At 40.5% G+C, this 21,919-nt stretch overlaps 2 protein-coding genes across 2 annotated transcripts; both read right to left on the minus strand.

Annotated features, from left to right (window-relative positions):
* Positions 1–537: 537 nt before the first annotated feature.
* LOC109854151 lies at positions 538–3,680 on the minus strand. Its single transcript, XM_020426978.1, has 7 exons — positions 3,349–3,680; positions 2,833–3,083; positions 2,356–2,622; positions 1,981–2,170; positions 1,786–1,903; positions 1,518–1,676; positions 538–694 (listed from the first exon to the last, which is right to left on the minus strand). The coding sequence occupies exons 2-7, from the start codon at positions 2,987–2,989 to the stop codon at positions 656–658; spliced, it is 930 nt and encodes a 309-aa protein (XP_020282567.1). The 5' UTR covers positions 2,990–3,083; positions 3,349–3,680; the 3' UTR covers positions 538–655.
* Positions 3,681–5,169: 1,489 nt separating this feature from the next.
* On the minus strand, positions 5,170–15,604 carry LOC109854117. The gene is made up of 8 exons (XM_020426908.1): positions 15,523–15,604; positions 15,228–15,368; positions 14,813–14,944; positions 7,400–14,583; positions 6,755–7,195; positions 5,850–5,975; positions 5,583–5,758; positions 5,170–5,420 (listed from the first exon to the last, which is right to left on the minus strand). The coding sequence occupies exons 1-8, from the start codon at positions 15,544–15,546 to the stop codon at positions 5,170–5,172; spliced, it is 8,475 nt and encodes a 2,824-aa protein (XP_020282497.1). The 5' UTR covers positions 15,547–15,604.
* Positions 15,605–21,919: the final 6,315 nt, after the last annotated feature.

A 21,919-nucleotide genomic window follows, 5' to 3' on the forward strand; every position in this document is an offset into this window, starting at 1 on the left:
AGTCAGGGGCGCGCGCGCGCATCTCGCGCAGGCTGAAAGTTTAGCCCGCGCGAGACGAGCATTTATTTCGATTCGCCGCAGCTAGGAGAACGCAATGCATGGTAAATGCGCGCGCGTCCCACATGAATATTTACATCCAGATGGTGTACATAAATAGTACTCAACGAAAAAATAGGTTAGACCCGGAATACACCCACCCGCGCCGTAGATATCCGCCGGAAGCGGTCACAAATTCCCCGAGTCTTGCGGCACAACCGCATTGCGCATAACTCTCGTGGACTCTCGGTTTCTCCTTGTATGCCTCTCCCTTTTCTCGCATCTTCACCCTGTATGTGTGTGTGTATGTGTGTGTGCGCAGGGGGGAGTTATATTATAAATTACATTTTTCATTATAAAGCAAAGCGCTTTGATATATAAACTCGGAAGCTGGCAATGTGCCATATTATATGATGATAATTCACGATAATAACTGTTACGTACATTTTATTGACTATATAGTATTTCATAATATACATTACACATTTCATACGTCACAACAACAATCTAAACGGTAATTAATTACAAAAATATATCTTTCGTCGAAAATACGTCAAGACGATTCTTCGAATTTCTATAGCAATTAAAGTAGAATTATTTCCGTGCTCTCGGAACGGTGTTAATGGTGTGAACGGCATTGTTTTGCGCAGCGGTTTCTCTGAAATAAGAAAATTACAACGATATTATTCGCGTCACGTTTTTCTCTCTCTCTCTCTCTCTCTCTGTCCATTTCGATAAATAGCTCTTAGCGTCCGCAAACAATAATAAATCAGAAAGTATTCAACTGTTGAAAGAATGCTAAAATTAATAGAACGGCGCATCTTGCGTTTCGCTCGCAATTCTATGTGCCAACAGTTTGCGACAATAACGTCTACTTTATTGTCGCGTTCGTGACGAATGGCGGATCGCACATATATTCACGGATGAAATATCGTTTCTATCGGGCCCAATCGTCGTCGTATCCCATTTGCCATTTTGGAGTCACGTACCGCACCGTTTGTTCGAGGCTCGCGCGAACGCGGACGCGCGTTTTCACGTTTATGTTCTTCCTATATTTTACACATATCCGAGGCTCTAATCTCCGCCTGCGCCACTCTAATCTCTCTAATCTCTCTGCGTGTACACATACGTTCCATTTTCGGAGCCCGAACGATAAATTGGATCTCCAAATACGATCCTCGGAGAGTGTGTCCTTAATTCTAGATAATCAAAACTAATGTGTGATTATTTCCGCGCAAAAACGGTGTAATTAACACCGCTGGTAAAAACAAAAAAAAACCTTCTATTATATGCGTTTTAACGTACTGAATTATATTCTGGCAAATTATATCGCGATTCCTGAAAATTCCTGAAAATATTTTTCAAATTTGAATCGCGTTAGTGTCATTTTTATTCACCAATGTTTTTGTAGACATTTTAATTCGCTTCATCAGAGTTCAAGAGCAGCTTGATATATCGTGATTTTTTATGTCATCACTTACTCCACTTCTACTGTGATTGCGTAACACTTCTTCAGACTTCTTCAGTTCGTCTATCACGTACTTAGTGTCCTCGGCTTCCATTTGCGAGTCTCGGTTATCGCCATAAGTGCTCACACAGATCGTTTCCGGACGCTCGGTCTTATCGTTCGTCGAACTGATCTAGACAAAAAGACGCGACACGTGCCGCAACAAAAGGCGTGAAAAGTTTTCGCAGTGCGAGATTTTAGTTTAAGACACGCATAAAGACGAAAAAAAAAGGTACTCTTACTTCAGATTTGTCCGAATCGCGTCTTCGGCTGATCCGAAACAACTTCTTGAAACGATAGCAGCAAACCGCGAATGGAAAGATTAGGAAAAACGTTGCGTTCAGGAAGAATTCCGTTTTTCTAAGAAACACACAACATTTCGCGGATCGTGTGGCGTACTAAGTGTACGTTGATATGTTTACTTACTGTATTCTCACCTGCTGCATATTCTGACGGTTTTCTTCCGTGTTTCAGGATGCACCGGTGCGCCGTGCTCGTCCGTCACCACGCATTTACATTTTAATTCTCGCTCCAAGTACTCCGACATTCTTCTGCACTCCAGCAAAGAATCCAGACCCCAGCGTCCGACGGCCGGCGAGCGTAGACCGATGATCCATTTCAATAAACCTGCGAGAAAAATGGATGTTTTAATATTTATGTGCCATCGTCGCATAAATATTAAAACCAGAAGATGTGACGTTAAAATAGAATAATTTTTAAGATTTTGTTGAGAAAAAAACATAAAAAATATTAACCTACTAAATAAAAAAGTTGTTTATTGTGTTTACTAAAACTTGCTCATGAAAACTTACCCATGAAAAGTAAAAGAAACATCAACGAGACGACGAAGAGCATTACATCTACTTTTGTGTCTGAGAAAATGCCGTGAGTGGCCGGGGGAACAGGACCGCGAAATCCCGCGGCGTGATAAAGCTCGGGGGATATCGGTCGGCAGTCTGTGCCACGCGTGTCGCCAACACACACGCATAAGCAGTGCAGTACGCAAGAGCAACGATCCATTTTTCGTATCTTTATCCTCCTGCTGGCCACCAGTTCTCCGATACGATTCTCCAGTTGCACTGAAAACGTGAGCGCATGCAACTTTTGCACATACGATCTCTCGCATATACATATGTATTTTACGCATGCCAGAACGATAACAGTCGCGTCCAACAACACGAATCGAGACTAAACAAGTTACACGCTTTGTTTTTATCAGACTAGATGCGTATATAAAATCAGTTTACATAAAACGAATAAAAGATCATCGCTTAGATCGCTATATTTACCAGAACAGTAAAACTCGCTTATGGACAGCTCGCCGTAGAGATTCAAGCTCACTGTTTGATCACGTTGAGGTAGAACTATTTTCCTAGGAAACGTAACATTTACCCAGGATTCCGAAAGTCCATCAGGACAGTCGGTGATCTTTGACCGATAGAACATCGAAGTTAGCCCCGTGTTGGTTATAACGACCGTAACTACAGTATGATCAAGTGCCGTGCTGTCCACGTAAACTTTACTGATACGACCGAAAGATCTGAGATTTTGTAAAGTAAATTAAACTTGTATGTTGAAAAAGTTCAAATTATAACTAAAATATTTTTAATTACGTAAGAAGATTGAGATATAATAAACTTGTAAAGAAAACTATTCATTAGTCAAATATAAATTATTTGATAAATGCTGGTTAGAATTTATTTTGAATGAAATTAGAGAGAAGTGTATGAGCGAACTGATTAGAGTTGGTTAATCTTAGTGTTCTAATTCGAGGCAGGCGAGGTATCGCTCCTCTCAAAACTTACCCACTTACGAGGGCGGCATTGTAACTCGCCCTGACTTCGATGTCAATCGCAGACACGTGCGGCGAATGGTACTCCAGAGCGAGAAACTCGCGACTTCCGTTTCCGTTTGCGCTGTACTTGATGGGCTCGCTCGGCACGGATGCGAAATTGCTCAAGAAGTAGCAACCAGGTCGCCCGGCCGCGCGAGCTTCCTGTCGACACGTGACACTAGATCGAACAGTTGCTCGACCTTCGATTCCGCCGACCGACGGAAATGTTCGCGGGAACACGAGGTGGTTTCCGACATACGTTTGTGACGTCGTTGTCTGTTTTCGCTGATAAACTTCGACTCTGACATATTACAGTTCGCGCGAATCTGACAAACGAATTCTGACAAACGATACTTAATCGTTCTAAATTTGTCTCTCTCGAATCATCTTTAATATTTTTAAAAAATATAATTAAAACAAATATAAAATCCTCCTATTGATTGATTGATCGAGTCGAATCGAGTCGAATCAAATCGGTAAAATCGAGAGAGTAAATAATGACAGAAAAGCGATTTTGACAGTTCGTCTTATACGCGGAGAAAATTAAAAACGTGACTAAAGTAAAGTCACGTAACAAAAAAAGTAGAAAAACAACACGTAACTAAAGTAACGTGACTTATATTATACGTCGTATACGTAATTTATATTATATATAACATTAAATAATATATATTATACGTATAATTTATTATATATTTATAATATTATACTTTATATTGTATTATATGTATTATATACATACTACAGTAAGGTCACTGACCTCGGTCGCGTGACCGCGGCTGGGTCACTGACCTCGGTCGCGCGACCGCGGCGGGTCACTGACCTCGGTCGCGCGACCGCGGCGGGGTCACTGACCTCAGTCGCGCGACCGCGGCGGGTTACTGACCTCGGTCGCGCGACCGCGGCGGGGACTTTAGTCACGTGATTACGGTATATATATATATATATATATATATATATATGTGTGTGTGTGTGTGTGTGTGTGTGTGTGTGTGTATTATATATAGATATAAAATATTATATATAATATATATAATATTCTCTTTTTTACTCTTTTCCCTGTCACGTGACCTTACTTTAGTCACGGTTTTGAAGACACGTGACTTTAGTCACGTATTGTTTTTCCACTCTCCTTTCCTTTAGTTTTTGAGTTTGATTTTCATGCGTTATTTCTGACATGTCTCATATGTACATCATGTGTATTATATGGTTTGTAAGACGTATATATATACTAGCTGTCATCACGGTGACAGGTTGTGTTTACTGGCACAACACGTTAAAATAAAAACAATAACAGCGTGCTCGTAGCGCGCGCCTGTGTTGTGCTAGTCATCATAAAAAATATAAAATCCAAAATTAAATAAAATTCAATTGACGCGCTAAAAAGAGAATGTCGATGTAACGTGTCGTTTTGCGATTACAACGATTTAATTGAGAAAGAGAACGCAATTCCGCGGCACAATAATTCATAACGTAACAACGGGTTCGCAGTTTCGAGCAATCGCTACGGACACACATTTACGTGCGCGAGACAAATTCGGTATTTTGTCCAAACGCGACGGAACGATTCGGATTCCTCGTTTCGCATATCACAGAGCCAACGCGATATATAAAAATCCGCGCTGTCTCTTTCCCGACGAGCGATTTGTATGCGACTGTCCGTGCCCGTCGCCGGGACAAATATCCCTTCGCAACGTTTTGCGATATAAGTATTAAATTCGTGCGCGATAAATCATGTTACACAGCGAACGAACGAGCGGGCGCACTTAAAGCGTGTCTCGCGCGCGCTCGCTTACACGACGCAACGCCCACAGATAGCCCGAGGACAGGCTATTTCCAGTGTTGTTTCATTTATTGCACCTGTCATACGTACCACGTCGTGCCTACGGAAGGCCAGGGGCTGATTTTTCAAACAGGTTCCACGGACACGTCCGCACCGATCTGGTTGCTTCGCGAACGCCGCGAATCCTACGCCCGCTTTGTCGCACTCGTTCCCGTACTCGTTGATGCTACTTGCCGGTACCACGAGATACTCGTCCGATTCTTTTTTTACAGTTTCTACGTTTTAGACGAATCTTAAAGAAAATGCGATCTCGAAATTCTTTTTTTTTTTAATTATAAATCAAATCAAGTTGTATAAGTGCGATATAAAATACCGACTTTTGAGAGAGAAGATATTGAAAACGTGCCCGGAGTTCGATGTACCTTCGACAGGATATCCGGAACCTTTTGATGTCACCGACGATGGCACCAAAAGACGATCGCGAACGACATCCAAATTAGGAACCTCCTTTTCCTCCCGTCGCGACGTTTTCACTTCCTTGTAGGAGAAAGCGATTGTATCTCGGCTTCCTCTGTGGTGCCTGTTGAACGTGCCCAATCTGATGGCATAAACGACCTGTCTAGCGTGAAGTTTATCGAACCGCTTCGAATATAGAGTCGGATGCACATTTAACCACGAGACTTGCTCACCTGACTACGAAATCTCCAGTGAGATCTTTCCAGTAAGTCGATCCATTCGCTAAGGCGCGTTTTTCATAAACCTGAAGGTATACCGTGTGCTCGACGATGGGATCTTTCAACTGATATACGGAATACCTGTAGAATTCTCTGACGTTTATTTTCTTGCAAACTTCTCTTTTAGAAAGAGAAGTTGCAATTGATAACAAACAATAAATTTATAATTATACATTTGGCATCGTGAAAGAGTCAGTTTGAATACGTAGATAAATTGTTTTAATATGGCAAATAAAATATAAAATTATACAAAATATATATATATATCGATTGTTTGTTAATTAATTTGCGGCAATGCCAATTGCAGAGACTATTGAAAACGGGTAACAAAGCACTACATCTTTGCTTTTGTTGTGTCTAGAATCTGCAATTGTTATCGTACATTACAGTGTAAAAACAGAAAATAAATGATAGAAAACTATTGACCACTATTTTAATGTTTTTAATAACTTACACTACCTCTATGTGGTTTACGCATGGTTGTATTTTGTGGCTTCGTAATTTTTTAAAATAAATTGTTTTGATTGATAAAACACAACGGCCTTTCCGTAACGATTGGCTGAAATAGCGCTGTTATTTTTAGTAACAAATTGAAAAAATATGTATTTTTTACGATTAATTTTATATTGCAGTTTATTCGTGCAGAACCACATTTATTCTTCCAGTATATTACCGCAGTTTTAATTTATCACCTTTTTAAATTTTCATCATTTATTTTTTCCTCTCTCTCTTTAAATTTTGAATTAATAAACGCGAAAAAAAATTCGCATTCAGCTCTTTCCGCGATGAAACAAACGTGATGCTCTCAACATGAATCACGGTTCGAGTTGCGATCCCCTTAAATCCCCATGGCGACCTACCATAAATCACTAAAGCGCAAACAATGCGCGGACTCCAGATATTTGGCCGCATCGATATTCGGCGGGTGTCTGCGATCCGTGCAATCTTGACCACCCCGGATTTGAGCTCGAACGGGGTCGACTTCCGATCCATCGACCGTTCGACTTCCGTCCTCATGGCGTTTCGTGTTTTCAACATTTTTGTAGCGTCTCAAAAGTCGCGCCACAGCGTCATCGGCATCATATCCGGATTCTTGCTCGGGAGACATCATTAATAAATGTCTTCCAAATTGTTGGTTTCTAGCCCCGGATATATTTTTCGTTCTTTGAGCACCCTTCTTTCTTTTCTTCTTTTTCTGCCATTTTGTTTTCTTTTTCGGAATCTTTTGCCGTTTTCTAAATACGCGATTATCTTTCTGGAAATCGCGACGTTCGCCGACATCGCGTTTCTTGCCCGGAGCACTATGAGACAATTTGAAATTACGATCTGTCATGTAACATGACTAATTACGTGAAACATTTTATCAAGAAATGTACAAGTTTGTTTTATAAAAATAATATAGAATAAAATACATTGTGCATAGTTTTTAAAAAATTAATTTTATATTTCTTATATTTTATATTTTTAATTTTATATTTTTTTAAGTTAATTTCTATATGACAGACCTCGTACGTTTTTCCGCTATTTTTTCGTTAACTTTAGATGCGTCAGTATTATCACTGATGGATAAATATCGAATCGATTTTCCTCTTTTCGAGAAATCTGCTTTCTCCGACGAACTTAATCCTTCGCTGATGGATAAAGCGTCATCGGTTAAAAGTTTTGCCATGCTATCTCTTCCGGCGATGTGTTGTCCCTCGATCTTAAATGAATCTTTCTCGCCGAGATTTGGGTCACGGGGACAGTTAATCTTACCGCGGACACGCCGAAATACGACTTTTTCCGGCGTTGCAGTTCCGCCCGTTACTTCGCGCGACTCCCGGAGTTTCTTATCGACCGGCAGTTGCCGTGTGACCGCCCGATGTTCCCCGATCCAATCTCCCGAGGCACTTCTTCCCGTGGACCTGTTAAGCAATTTCGTTCTCGCGGCCTGCCGATCTGATACTCTTGTCTTTTCGGTTTGTTTCGATCTCTTGAACTCGGATTTGTCCTCTTTTAAAACGCCGATTTCTTGTAAAGTATCGCGCGAACGTATCGGTCTGATGGTATCGTTAGCGACACTTTTATTCTTCGCTACATAGTCTTCCCGGAAAGATTTGATTTTATCTTTTATGAAATTTGTCGTGGAAGCAATTTCTTGTTTGTCGAAGCGAAGTCGATCGACGGAACTTCGATCTCTTCTCCGTAGCCGCGAAGACGAACCATTTGTTTGGCTATCGTCCAATCGAGATTTTCTTTCACCCGAATTTTCCTTTGGACCGGTAAAAGAGACGTTTGAATTTTGTTTCACATCCGCCGCATCGACGCTTGTATTTTTCCGAGACGCGTCTTTGCGAGGCGACTTCTGTACGGGATCGTAAAATAGAAAGGACTCGGGAGAAGTGCTCGATGAAGCGGAGACGTGTACTTCCTTTCTCGTGGTAGTTTCAAAGAGCGTGGATGGTTTTTCGTCCTTGAACACCTTATCGGAAGAGGTTGGCAAGGTGGACGTAGTCGGTGCTTCAGTAAAGGACTCAAAAGTACCGTCATTCGAGGGTAACAATTTCTCGCGAATGTTTTCCGTGATCGTCGATTGCCACTCAGCGCTCGTGAGATCCTCTGATGTCATCATTATCTTATCGGTAACATTTCTCTGCTTTCCAACGCTATTCCGATTTTGACTCGACACGTTGACAACCACGTTATTCACACGAATCGATGTCTCTCCTATCTGAGTTCGAGAACAAGGAGATTCCTCGTGCTCTGTGATGATTCTCAGCAACTTCATCATGAATCTCACGATGGCCATCGTATTCTTGATGCGAATTGCGTTACTCGACTCGTCGTTACACTCATTGCACGATGTTCCGGTAGAAAGCGTTTCGTTCGTAAAAGTAGTCGTGGTTTCAAGTATGTTCGGTGCTGATAACGTGGACTTTGTAGTTTCCATATTCTGGTTTGCAGTCGCTTCGGGGATTGCGGGAGGAAAAGTTTTCACGGGATCGCTGTCGCGATAATTACTCCAAGTTTGCAACTCGCGCGAAGTCGTCCAGGGAAGTTCGAGTTCCCGAACGGTCACGGGCATACCGTAGCAACCGCCGGAAGTGGTGTTCCGCGAATCCTCACAACATTTCGTCTTGTTTCTCTTAATGTTCGTCGGGTTTTCGATTTTGATGCGCAACAACGGTACAACGCGAAGTGTACTCGAACGATCGTTTTTCGAACAAGATCGATTCGCTTTGATCGAAGAGGTATCGATTCGATATCGCAATTCCTCGGTCGTGTTTGAATTTTTCAAGCTGTCGTTGCTCACCAGAACGGATCCTAATATGTTGGGAAAGCGGGGAACCGAACTGGCGGATGAAGGAGGATCCAATTTGTCGATCGCTTCGTCGAGTCGCTCGGAAGACTTCCCTCTGACATTCGTCCTGTCCATTTTGTCGCGCGGCACCATCGACGGCTTCGAGTAATCTGTTGGAAATACCTGTTTGGCCGTTCCCGAGTTCGAGTTATACTTGTCCAATCTCTTCTCGATTTGAGAAGGATCCGTTTTCTCAATTCCTCTTCTCTCCTCCCCGCTTCTTCTTCGCGCCAAATGGAAAAACTTCTCGCGGGAGTTTATCGCAACTTGGTTCGTATTTGTCTTGCCGGCTTCTTCATTCGCACCCGGTATCATGTCTGATGGATTATTTGCTTCGTCATTCGCGCGCTCGGTTATGGACGAGAGATCAAACGCGTTCGAGTCATTGAAAGGGAGATTAATGACAGTGGCTTCGCTTGTAACGTTCGACAATTCTGTCCAAGTTAAAGACTGTGTTATTGGAGATCTATCAGGTATGGCGTCAAAGCTTATCAGCACTGACGTTTGATTGAAAGCGCCATTCACTTGGATCCTTCCAGTTAATGAAATTTTGATGCTTCCCTCATCTTTTGATGAGCTTCGCGCTATACTGTGAAATGTTTCTGTACTCGATAAATTTTGATCGATTACGGTAGGAAAGTCTGTAGTTGGTTCTGTTGGAACTATCGACGGAGTTTCATAAAGAGATTCATCTTGTGTGTTATCTCCGTTGATCTGTTCTTCGCGAAACGAAAGTGGCTCTTCGTCGACTTCTTCTTCGTAGTTTTCAGAGTTTTGTAAAGCATTTTTAAAATCATCGAAATGGTTTTTTCCTCGCTCAAAGATGTTGTCGGCAGTGTTTTTGATAACAGGCGCGTCTTCGTTTTCGAAAGGAGCTTCTGATATTTTAACCGCTCGAAGATCATCGGAGATTATCGCGGCATCGCCAGCCGCCGTTCTTTCCTTTGCAGCGCTCGCGGCGTTCTCGCTTGCCGATCGATCCGTCACGGCCACCAATTTCCGTGAATCTTGATCCTCGCGTAGGCCAGGTTGATTCCCGAAGCCCGATAAATCATCCCTTCTGGCAATAGCTTCATTACCGCTCGTCGAGTCATTCTCTCCGTCCGTCTCGTTTTCATCGTCCTCGTAATATTCATCGTTCTCGATGTAGACAGATTTTCTACTCGACAGTAATCGTCTGCCTGATCGATGCCAATTCGCCGACGATCGATCGGCACGTTCCTTTCTTCCCGCGATATTCTTGCCGATATTCGTCTTGCCCAATATCGATGATGACTTTCCTCTCATCTTCTTGATCTTTTCGATCATTTTGCGGATAGTATCGTACACCTTGTCTCGAGAGCGTCGAAGATATTCTTTCCCTCCGGAAACGCGACGCACTCGAAAATCCGCGGGATTTTCATTAATCTTTCTCACGTTCTCACGCCCCCGCTGTTTTGCGACAAAATACAGCAACGGCCGAGTCTTTTTGTCGATACTTTTAGCCGCGACGTTGAGATCTCGCGTGTCGCCTTTATCGTCGTCCGCCATCATCAATTTCGCGTTGTGAACGACAGTATCCGCTCCGTGACTCTTGTCTCGGTCCCTGAGGCTTTTTGCGCAACCTCGTAATATCGCGCTCGTCGACTCCTCCTGCGGTTCCGCACGACGATTCGACAAATCGTTCGCACTCGCGGTTCTTGCGTTTCCCGACAAGTTCGCCGCGATTTTTCGCGCCATCACTAACCCGTCGATCTCGAGCACCGCTCGCTCGCCGAAGGCGCGTTTCTCCGCCGTTTTCCGATCGATCGCCAGTTCTGCGCGCGACAATCCGGAAAGACCTTTCGACACCGACACAGTTTCGCGATTTCTCGGAGAAATGTCCTCGTCAAATTTAGCATTCGCGTTATTATTCACGTTATGTGGTCTCAGAGAAGTTAAGTTCTTCAGGCTTTCTCGCGCATTCTTCTCGCGTTCATCTTTTTGCACGTCCGAGGTGAAATATCGCTCGTTAAGATCGGCACGACGAAGCTTGACGTTACGCGCAATACCGTCTCGAAGTGTAATATTGTGTTTTTCTATTCGGTCCCGACTTTCAAAGCTATGCCGAAGAGATTCGCCGGCTAATCTTTTTCCCATTCGAGTCTGTAATTCAGTTGACTCCGTCATATTCGGAAATTCTTCGTTTTTCTCCAGAACCGCTCTTCTGCTCTGTCGATTCTCTTCATCTCCTTCTTCGTAATCGTAAAAGACCGGGAAATCACTCGACTCTCGGATAAAGTCCGATCTCTTGCTTCTCGTCTGCGCGAAATCAGCGTCGTCCGCGACGCCGAGAGAAACTATTGTCGACGCGGTCCGTCCCGAAGAAGAATTTTGAAGATAATCTACTTTCGAGTGCTGCTTCTTTGTTTTATTAGCTGTCTGGAAAAACTTGGAACTGTTTGCCGTAATTATCTGTTGCATTTTCGTCGTACGATACCACGGATGATCCTCTTCTACAGCATCCGCTACTTTTAAGCTTGTAACACGTTTGGCAAGGTTTTTACTTTTCTCGGTTCTGTTCGACATTTTCCGCGTTTTTGCTGATGCGACTTTCACGTTGGATCTTTCAGTTTGCAATTTTCGTCTAGGGATCGTCGTTTCTCCGCCAGTTGTCGTCACTTCCGTCTCGTCGTCCAAAGAGATCTCTTCGTGCAGCTCTTCCGAGAGCGACGTCGTTTGCAAGGGACGTATCGAAGGTCGGAAAGCCACGTCCGTGATCTTGGTAGTCGTCGCTAGTGTCGTCGTAAGCTGAGTGGCGGTTGTTTCTTCTTCAAGCGGCAGTGTTTCCGCTTCCGTGATCTCGTCGAAAGTCGGCATGCCCGGCATGACGGGTGTATATGCCGCGTACTGCCTCACGATTCGATCCACCAGCTCGGCGATCTCTTCTTTATTCTGTTGCAACTTTTCCGAAGACTCGTCCATATTATTCTCCGAATTTTGAAGAAGCGAACTCTCGGTGTAACGAAAGTCTTCTTGTTTCCGACTGCTTGGCGAAGTTCGCTCTGGTTTATTGAAGTTAACTTCCTTCGAAACATTGTGTTCGGACTTTCTTATAATTGGCGGTGACAGAAAGGGACCGATGACAGTAGGAGATAGTTTTACTTCCGGTTTGAAGAGAGCAGACGTTGGTAAGAAAAGTTGGTTGAATTCCGCGGTTGCGAGAAAACTTTTGTTCATCGATCGCAGAGGTGTGCTGATCAATTCGGCAGGATACTCGTGCCGCGTTACTCGATCGCGTCGATTCGCAGCCGGCTCATCCGACTTGTCACCGACTTTTTGCAAAAACAAATCATTGTTTATTCTAAGTTCATTCGGAGTTTTAGGGACATCGACTTTTGCGACTTCGCTCTTCGCAGCTGTTCCGGAATTCTGTGGAGTTTCTTGAATAATTCTTGCCTCGAAGTCTTCTTTCAGGACGTTGCTTATTCGCGCGAACTTGTCTTCGATCCGCTTATCGACGTTGCTCTCTTTGTCGTCTTTGTTGAAGAGAAATGGATTATCGCTCTCCGTGGGCCGGACTTTCTTCCTGTAGGAATAGCCGGGTTCCAAAATCACTTGTTTTTTCAGATTACCATTTTCTCTTCTATTCTCCGACCTGCGTTTGGAATGAACTACATTGGGAGGATAATCTACAAAGACTTGCGTCTCGTGTTGCGAGTTCTCATTTTCTCTTTGAATATCGAAAGAGCGCGAGTCTTTTTTCTCAGCTCGAAGATGTCTTCGAAGACGTTTTCGAAAACGTCTCTCGGAAGAAAATTTATTCGAAAATTTATCACGTTCGAAACTCGGTGGCGCGTGTTGCTGCTTCTTCTTTATCAATTTGCCAGGTGTTAACGACTTCCCAAAGTGTTCCAAGTTATCTTTGTCGCTGCGAAACTTCCCCGCGCCTTTTGACGGTTTTCGGAATTTGTAACTGTTTTTCAAGTCCGCGTGTGTCGATCTTGACTCTGGCGAGTTGTAAATTCTACGTGATTCCCAACTCTCGTACAAATTCGCAAAGTCGTCGGAGAATCCCTGTACCTCGTTCGCAGGTAACGAACTGCGGTTTCTTGACTCGAGAATTTTCGTCAATGATTTATTCCCGAGACGAGCGGTGGAAACGGATAATTTTTCCAGCCTCGAAACTCCAGTGAAAGAAGAAAGATTTCGTAATCTTGTAAAAGCGGGAGCAGTCGAGATTCGCGTCGATACATTAGCATTTTCCGATGTTCCTCTCTCGCCGCTCGCATTATCATTTCGAATCGCGGCCGCACTTAAGTTCTCTCTCGCGGTCGGAGCATTTTTCAATGCAACATTATCCGCGATGTTCTGCGGTGCCCTAAATTTATATCGTTGTTCTTCGTTCGCCGTCGAGGAACGTGTTTCGCTCACAATTTTCGATAATAGCGCGAGCACGTCCTCCTCAAAACCATTTGATTTCATCGACGGCGTAACAGCGTAATTAATATTTCTATTGGCGGGGCTCTCGAACGGAAATCCAGGTGAAGTGAGAAATTGAGCAGTCGTGGCGAGACTTCTGTTAGTAGAAAACGCATTCTTGCTCGTATGTTTCGAGAGTCGACTCTCTTCCGGAATTTGCGACGAATGTATTGCCGAGAAAGAAGTCGATGCGCAATCTGAAGTATTTTCCGACCAAGCTGCGCTGCTGAATCGATTTCTCGCATTTTCTCCGTGAATTTTACTTCCTGAAAAATTCACTGACTGATTGTTCTTCTTTGCTATCTCGAGAAATTTCCGATTATCCACTTCATCGTACATTTTCCCGAACTTTTGTTCACTTTTTAGCTTCGGTAATTTCGTAATTGAGTTTTGAGAAGTGTTTTCATCTCTCTTGTTCTCTTGCTTCATGGCTCTTTTCTTCATAGCCTGTTCGTACACGACATCGATATAGGCTTCGATCTTCCCTTCGTTTGGCGCGGCATCGAAAAACACGTTCTTTGCTGCGAGTGTTTGCGCGCGATCTGCATTCTCCACGTGAGAGAATTCTTCGAGTGGTCGAGTGGATCCGCGTCGGACCGAATTGTTTCTAAGCAGTTTCCCTTGATCTTTCCGAAGAGGTGGCGCACGTTCGCCAAGTGGGCCATTAACAGCGGAAATATTGCGGCTCGTTACTCGTCTTCGCGCGTTCTCCGACTCAACGTAGCGGTTCTGTTTCTCGTTTTCACTCGTTTCGATTTGGCGTTGTGCCTTCGGATTGTCAAATAAATTCGCGCTCGACTCGGACCTGTTGCGAGCACTGTTTGCGCTATCGTCTCGCTGATAGTAGTTTAACTTAGCTGAATGGAAACTTCTGGCGTGCGACGCGTCCTCGCAAGAACAGCAGAAACCCTGAAATCGTCATCTTGTGTGTACAAGCGCGGCTCTTATACGATATAACTTGAATGAAGTTTAATTAAATGGCTCTCTCAGAACGGTTTGGTCAATTTAACATACAAACGACGCTGTCGCGAGCTTGTTTTATTTTTTTTTTTTTTTTTTTCACTAAGTAGAATATTTTGACCTAATTATATGATTGTGAAACGAAACGATATCGCATCCAATTTCTTTTCTATCTTACTTGACTAAATGGTATCGGCTCTCCGTTAATTAACATTGCACCGCAAGTCGGGTTATCTAAACCGTCATTACATCCGCTAAAGTTTCCTCGACGATTGTTAATGACTTCTTCTCTTGCCTCTGCATTGATAACCTTGGTCGTAACGATTTGATATGATGAAAATAAAAATATCTTTTTTTTTTTTAGCAGTAGTTAATATGTAATACTGATGTATCAGGCGTGGATAATTTAGATCGCGTTAGTGGAAAAACTGTGTTGTCAACAATCAATAAATTACTAACAAACTTAAATTGATAAATTATCAGGAAAATTTGTATGCACTTTGTTAAAAATAAATGTTTTATCAAATACTTTTTATCTACTATCTTCTATTTTGTGTAAATTAGTTTGATAACAGAATAATGCACATACTTACGCCTTGAAATCTCAGTTCATATAAATGCATCAGAGATTCCTGCCGGATTTTTATAACATACGGATTGTGCAGCCGGATTTTATGCATTGTTGCCAGATCCACTACATGATCAACTAATACAAATTCTTCCCGCGTATTTGTCTAATAAAACAACAATATTTTTGCACACAAATATTTGTTTACAATTGTATAGTTATAAGTAAGAACAAATTTGAAACAATAAGACAAAAGTAATTTTATGATCATTTGAAATATGAAATTATACGTAAGGTTGGCAAATCTATAATGTGATTACCTTTCCAACATTATTAATTTTCATGCTAATAATCACTTTTTTTCTACACTTTTCTATTGGTTTTCTATGTTTATGGAATACTTTTTCACTATAAAAAAAATTATTATTATATATTTGTAACACATTTTAGTGTAAATTTGATTAAGAGTTAATTTTGTATTGTTGTTCTTACATTTTGTTTCGTGTTTTTGAACAGCGAGCCAGGACAGCCTTTATTTCGATTCTCGGGCGATCTTGATTGAGTGAAAAATGTTGATGTTTGTTGTGCTCGAATTGCATCTTGTTGAATTCGTGTCGAAACCATCGCGATGTGCAGTCGGGATTTCTCGATGGATGATATTCGGGAGTATATTGAAATTCCGATACGTAAGGATAAAAATGCGCGGTGGCACTTTCGGGATGAGAGACGATTAACGCGAGTATTATCTGAATATATTTCACTCATTTATTCTCACTTAATGTATTAGAATTGATAAAATCGTATACACTCTCTTACAATTAGAATAATCTATATTTCTTGAACAACTAGTTTTATTGACTTATATAAAAAGTAATAGAGATATAATAAAAATTTTATTACATAATATAACCAAAATTGTGATATAATATAAATACCAGTAACGTTACGCAAAGCGTCTTGAAAGGATGCGAATGACTTGGTGACATGATGAATCATCTGGTGCAACATATTGTTATCACCTGTTGAACTCATATCAGGTATAGAACAGCATCGTGAATGTTTGCACACTCCATCGCGAATTCTGATACATGTTATAACTGTTCAAAGAATCGAATAAATTAAAAAATCTCGTGTACAGAGAGAGAAATATGCGCGTCACCACAGACTACGCAAAATTCCTGTAGTACGTATCTTAATTAGTCAAATAAATTCGAGGATGTAGGGTTATGATTGTATTTCTTTATTATTGCGCCAACCAAACTTCGAAGTCGATCTCCGTTTACTTGGCAACGCGATAAGATTTTCATTTGTTTATAAAAATTTTGGAGAAGTAAAGGATGAGAAATTATTTTTGCAATTGTTGTAACCGCAAAAAAAAACAATTTTCTTGGCGTGATGGACAATATATTATTGCAATAGAAATAATAAAGCAAAGATAAGTAAAGTTTTTCGTTATTAGTTTATTCTGACATTTTAAGATGTGTATGGACACACAATTATTACATAATAATTTTATATAATGAAAGGTTTTCCATGGTAGTAACTTTATATAATGAGAGGTTTTATTCTTTTTTTTTTTTTATAACGCTCGCCCTTTCTCTCCTCCCGATCATATCTCAATAAGATTCTTACACATTATTCTTTCACAACGAAAAATCAAATAATGATTATTAAACTATGAATGCATCATGAAATGCAGTGTGTTTCTTGATTATTGATCGTCAATTAAACATTATCATCCACTTCATTTTTTTTTTAGTTATCTTTATCAGTGTGTTATAATAATTACCATTAATCTCATTATAATTACGATATAACACTATAATTATAATTATACGTTGTTACAGCATTTCGCTCGCTTTCGGCCGTGATAACGGCAGACAGAGAGCATATTCTATGTGACAGGGTGCACATAGCGAACATGTCGCGGCTGTTGTCGGCACAGTAAATTTTCATCTCGCCTCGCATTTAGAGTCATTACAGTTTTAACCGGGAGGCCGTGTTTCTTTCTCTTGGAAAAATTCTCTGTTTCGTCTTCTTTTCATTTTTCGTAAACGCAAGCCCCACAGGGCGGCCTAGCCGCATCCTCGACTTCCTTCTCGTGATAGATTAGAAAAACAATAGATTAACGAAACTATGACAGTAAAAAAATAAAAAAGTACGAATAGAGATTAAATGTCAGATAGAAAATAAATAATTTAGAAATACAAAGTTTTACGATTCACAATCTCTAATAAAAGATTGATGCGATCTTGGTTTGCACTTTGTTTCGATCAATCGCGATTATTTTCCTCTTACACATTTGTCACATGTGAAAAGCGCGCAACTGTACTCGGGTATGTACAGAATGCTCCGAACTTGCCAAAATAATATTTTGCTGAAAATTCGTATAGCGAAAATGTTTTAGTTTTCATGTTTTTTTTTTTTTTTTTATTATCTTTTCAGAAACTCGTAAAACATATTTTTAGCGAGTCTGGAACATGCTGTATGCAAACACAAACAGGCGAACAATGTCAGGTATACATGTGCACGTACATGTACGCGTAGACATTTAGTTTTGTTACGTTTTTGGTTCGATTACGTGACTAGAAGTGCTAAACACATACGCGTCCATTCATTCGATCACACGTCCGCACACACATACATAAAAGTATGACTTAGCAATAGTGTAACTAATACGTATTTCTATATATATATTTATATATGTATAATTATATATATATATATTACTCGTCACACATTATAGCTTCTACTGGCTGTGTAGTAATAAGCTAATTTTACAACAATATGGCAATCATAGTGAATAATGAATAATACAGCTACGTTATTAATTACAGCACAAGATTACAGTCAATAACACTAATCTTAGGGATAATAATACAAAATAGAGAAAGACTTTCGCATCTCGTGCATTTTTACCAAACAAAATCAAATTCATACATTGCTTCTCGTGAAGCTACTTGTGCTATATAGTACACACAAGCTGTGTCTGCGTGAAGTATTTATCGTCAAAACTTCGCAACTTTTCAAATCATTATAAACAAACGACATATAAATACTTTTAACGCATTTTAGATAATAACTGATATAATTATTTTTAGAAACAACATATAAAATATATAATATTATCTTTTTATTAATAAAAAATCTTTGATGTCACGTATAAAAAAAGAATTACACATAAAAGTTTTATGCTACACTACTTTATTTTAGCTGCGACGTTTTTACGTGAACTCTGCTATAGCAATAAGAAAAAACCAAAATAGAAGTTATTTCTCGCACAAATTACATTTAGTGGAACATAACTTTGCTATCCTAGCTTAACGTGCGCTTTAAATTCTTGCTCAAACCTTCAATAAAAGCTCAATTTTTATCAGTGACAAATCTTTTGCAGTATATGTTGTCTTCTCCGTTCAATTTTATATATCTGTATCAATTTGTTATTTCATAGTTCACATTTTGCTAGAAATTTGCCGATTGATATGAAAAATGATCATTGCGCGCAATCGCCTTGTGTAAAATATTTCTATAACAACATATCTCCGTGTTAGCTTTTTTTTATATTTCTTTTAACTTTATACAAATAATGACATGTGAAAACTTCTATATATATATATAAAAGATGTCTGGATATTTCTGATGATTTTTAAACTTTTGTATGAAATAATCTTATCATTCACCACGAATCGTTCAGAAAATTTAATTTTCCGATGTTGATGCGTGAACTAGGCCACCCTGGCGGAATTATCCAAGATATCAAGTCGTCACATTTTTTTTAATCTGATGCCGTTGTGACCGGTTGCGAAACGACTGATCGGCACAAACAAATTCATCACAAATGTGTGTAGATATCGATTTCGCGGTCGTTCCCGCCGATGCCGCGTTTTCCGCGCCTATTGTCGAGAACCGTTCGCGTAATTGCCCGTTTTTTGCTTTATATAAGTTTCCTCTTATTCAAAGATTATGCGCCCCACACACGTGTAACACAAAAACATCAAATTATTTATAAACTAGTAACTCGATAGACACAAATATATTTTTGCATATTTTGTCTCGTCTTCTCTCCTCACGCTTTAAAACAATACTTGTTATCTTCTCAGCGCGTGATATATCTATCAACATTACATAATTGAATTTACGCGTGTATAATCCTTTCCTCTCCCCACATCACCGTCCCAGGCTCCGAATCCTTGCTTCCATCGCGCGCAATGCGCATTTTGTGAAGTTTTATCTCATCGACGAACTTTTCTCGATAAATGACTAGAGCCGAGAGAACAAGCCGACAATCTTCCGCACACGATCACAACATTGAACAAACGTTGCGCCAAGTCGGTCGATCTCTCACTGAATTTTTCTTTACACACACGAAGTCTTAAGAAGACAAATCAAGTTAGCGAATAACTCCTTGGCTTTCGTTGGACGAAACATTTTTCAAGTACTTCGCGTTGATTTTGCCATCTATCAGCTTCGCGCCGCGTCTCTGGACTATGATATATAATGATGTTAATATAAATTACGTTCAAACAGTCGGATTTGATCAGTATCGCTACGACGCTCTTTCGTTTTTTTAAGTAGTTTTTCATGTCAGATAAATTATATTTATTAAAATAATTATATATTGTGGTTAATATGCGTTTGATGCGTTGGATTGATATTTATATCAACAGAATAGGAAAAAAACTTAAAGGACCAGAGCGTCTGATCAAATCCTCATATCACACGGTGACCACAGCATCAGTCTCGTCGTAATTCATCTCTCTTTCTCGACAGAAAACGCAGCTTAACGAATCTGCGTTCGATACCCTAACGTAAAGACTAAGAGTTAAGTCATGCGCATTGGCACGCACTATTTGGTACGTTTCATTTTAAGACTTCTTATATATTTTCTTCTTTTTGGTTTCCACATGTATAAATACTTTATCCTTTCCCCTCTCTAAAGTCGCAGTTAGCTCGCCCTAGATATATCGTGTGCAAGTCGCGTTCGCGTGTCCTATATCTATCCTCCTTTTGTCGAGCGATCTACCGTCACCTTCCTTTTCCAAGACGTTACATTCTCGCACCGATATCAGAGTCGTTGTCGAAAATGACAAAACAGGGCCGCGATGAGAAGAAACTGATCGACTCATCGGAAACAAACAAAACGCGCCGCGGAAAGTTGCAAAGATCACTGGTAAGCAGAGAGAGAGATACTGTAGAAACGAAAAGATCTCGATTCCATTCAGAAAACTGAGATTTGCGGCAACTTCCAGTATTCTGAGCGGAATCTATGGAAATTTTATGGTTGTCCTCAAAATCATCATATATTTTCATGATGTCTCATGAGTTCTCCGAACCGACACACGCGCATCTATTCTTCCACATACATCTATCTCTCTCCGTTGCTCTTTCATACTTTCTTTCCGCAAATCGTATCGCGTTAAAAAAACGTGCGTCAAACGATGCAGTGTGACGATGAGTTTCTTTCATATATCGTATCTCCCAATCATCATTTCTCTCTCATAGTTCTATGTAATAAAATATAACTTATGCGAGATAGCCGAGTACAGTACAATTGTGCGCAACGAGATTTACGTCTGTCCCGAAACGCGTGTTACATACACGTGCCTGGTACACGCGTCTAAAATACGAGGTCCCATGTGTACATGCTCTCAATACGCCTCCATCGGTATATTGTCGATAACATCTCAGTAAGAAAAAACGGAAAAGGAAGGGAAACAAAGCACTTAGAAAAATACACTCTCAGGATTCCCGCGACGTTCGCTATAAACGCCTTTATGCGTGTGCGCAGGTTGTCTGAGAAATCGTACGTTCGAAATATGTACGAAATCTTCGATAATAGATTATTTGTGATCGACGTTTTTTTCTTTTTTTTTCGGAGACGATACTTTGTACAATGTAGAGAGCGTTCACGTGAAATCTTGATCGAAAATATCGATATCATTAACGATAAATTGTAAGTTTCGCTGCAAAACGATTATTTGTTTTTTTTTATATATATTATTGTTTGTCTCTGTGCTACATTCGGTGAATAAGAATTTTTTCTTAACAATCTATCAATACACATTTCGCAAGACGAACAGATTAGTTCATAGTTACGAGAATTTCAGATTAATGTCTTGTACGTAGTGTTTCGGATTAGTGTGCTTGTGCGATGATATTGTATGTGACATTTGCTGGTGTGACGATCAATTAACAAAAAAAATAAATTTCTGCAATATGAAATAATTTATGCGTGTGTGTATATGTGCGTACAAATTGTGTAATTATAAATGTTTTTTAATTATAAACTTTTCTGTATCTGGGAATATATCCTGTGTGCGATATTTGGGACGCATAGAGATGAGGCAATGTAAAAAAAGATCTGACGTTTACGTTACTTAAGAGGTAATCAATTGAGCTCGCAGACTTCACGGTATTGATATCTTTTGTTGTCTTACATTATAAAAGTTGTAAGCTTCTCGACTGCTTTCTACTTATCAAAATGCAAATCTGGAAAACATTCTCGATTGCGTGCGAATGTACTTTTCAAATGAAAAAACGCAAGAGAATATATAATAAGCGTGTGAATGTGTACATATAAACGTTCTGAGTGCGTTCGGTAATCTGTGTGCAAAATTGTGGAAAAATGTTTTGACTCGTATGCATGGCGCGCACGCATGATTTTTTTCTCACTCTCATTCTCTCTCTCTCTCTCTCTCTCTCTCTCTCTCTCTCTCT

This window comes from Pseudomyrmex gracilis, unplaced genomic scaffold, assembly GCF_002006095.1.
Source record: "Pseudomyrmex gracilis isolate BER0280 unplaced genomic scaffold, ASM200609v1 scaffold_60, whole genome shotgun sequence".
Taxonomy (NCBI): Eukaryota; Metazoa; Arthropoda; class Insecta; order Hymenoptera; family Formicidae; genus Pseudomyrmex; species Pseudomyrmex gracilis.

Excerpts from the sequence above, each read along its gene's own strand:
- LOC109854151 (XM_020426978.1), bottom strand. The coding sequence starts at position 2,989 with ATGTTCTATCGGTCAAAGATCACCGACTGTCCTGATGGACTTTCGGAA. Across the intron at positions 2,623-2,832 it reads AAGCGAGTTTTACTGTTCTG|TGCAACTGGAGAATCGTATC; the intron begins GTAAATATAGCG and ends TCACGTTTTCAG. Across the intron at positions 2,171-2,355 it reads GTTTCTTTTACTTTTCATGG|GTTTATTGAAATGGATCATC; the intron begins GTAAGTTTTCAT and ends TTTTTCTCGCAG.
- LOC109854117 (XM_020426908.1), bottom strand. The coding sequence starts at position 15,546 with ATGAAAATTAATAATGTTGGAAAG. Across the intron at positions 15,369-15,522 it reads AAATTAATAATGTTGGAAAG|ACAAATACGCGGGAAGAATT; the intron begins GTAATCACATTA and ends TTGTTTTATTAG. Across the intron at positions 5,759-5,849 it reads ACTGGAGATTTCGTAGTCAG|ATTGGGCACGTTCAACAGGC; the intron begins GTGAGCAAGTCT and ends TTATGCCATCAG.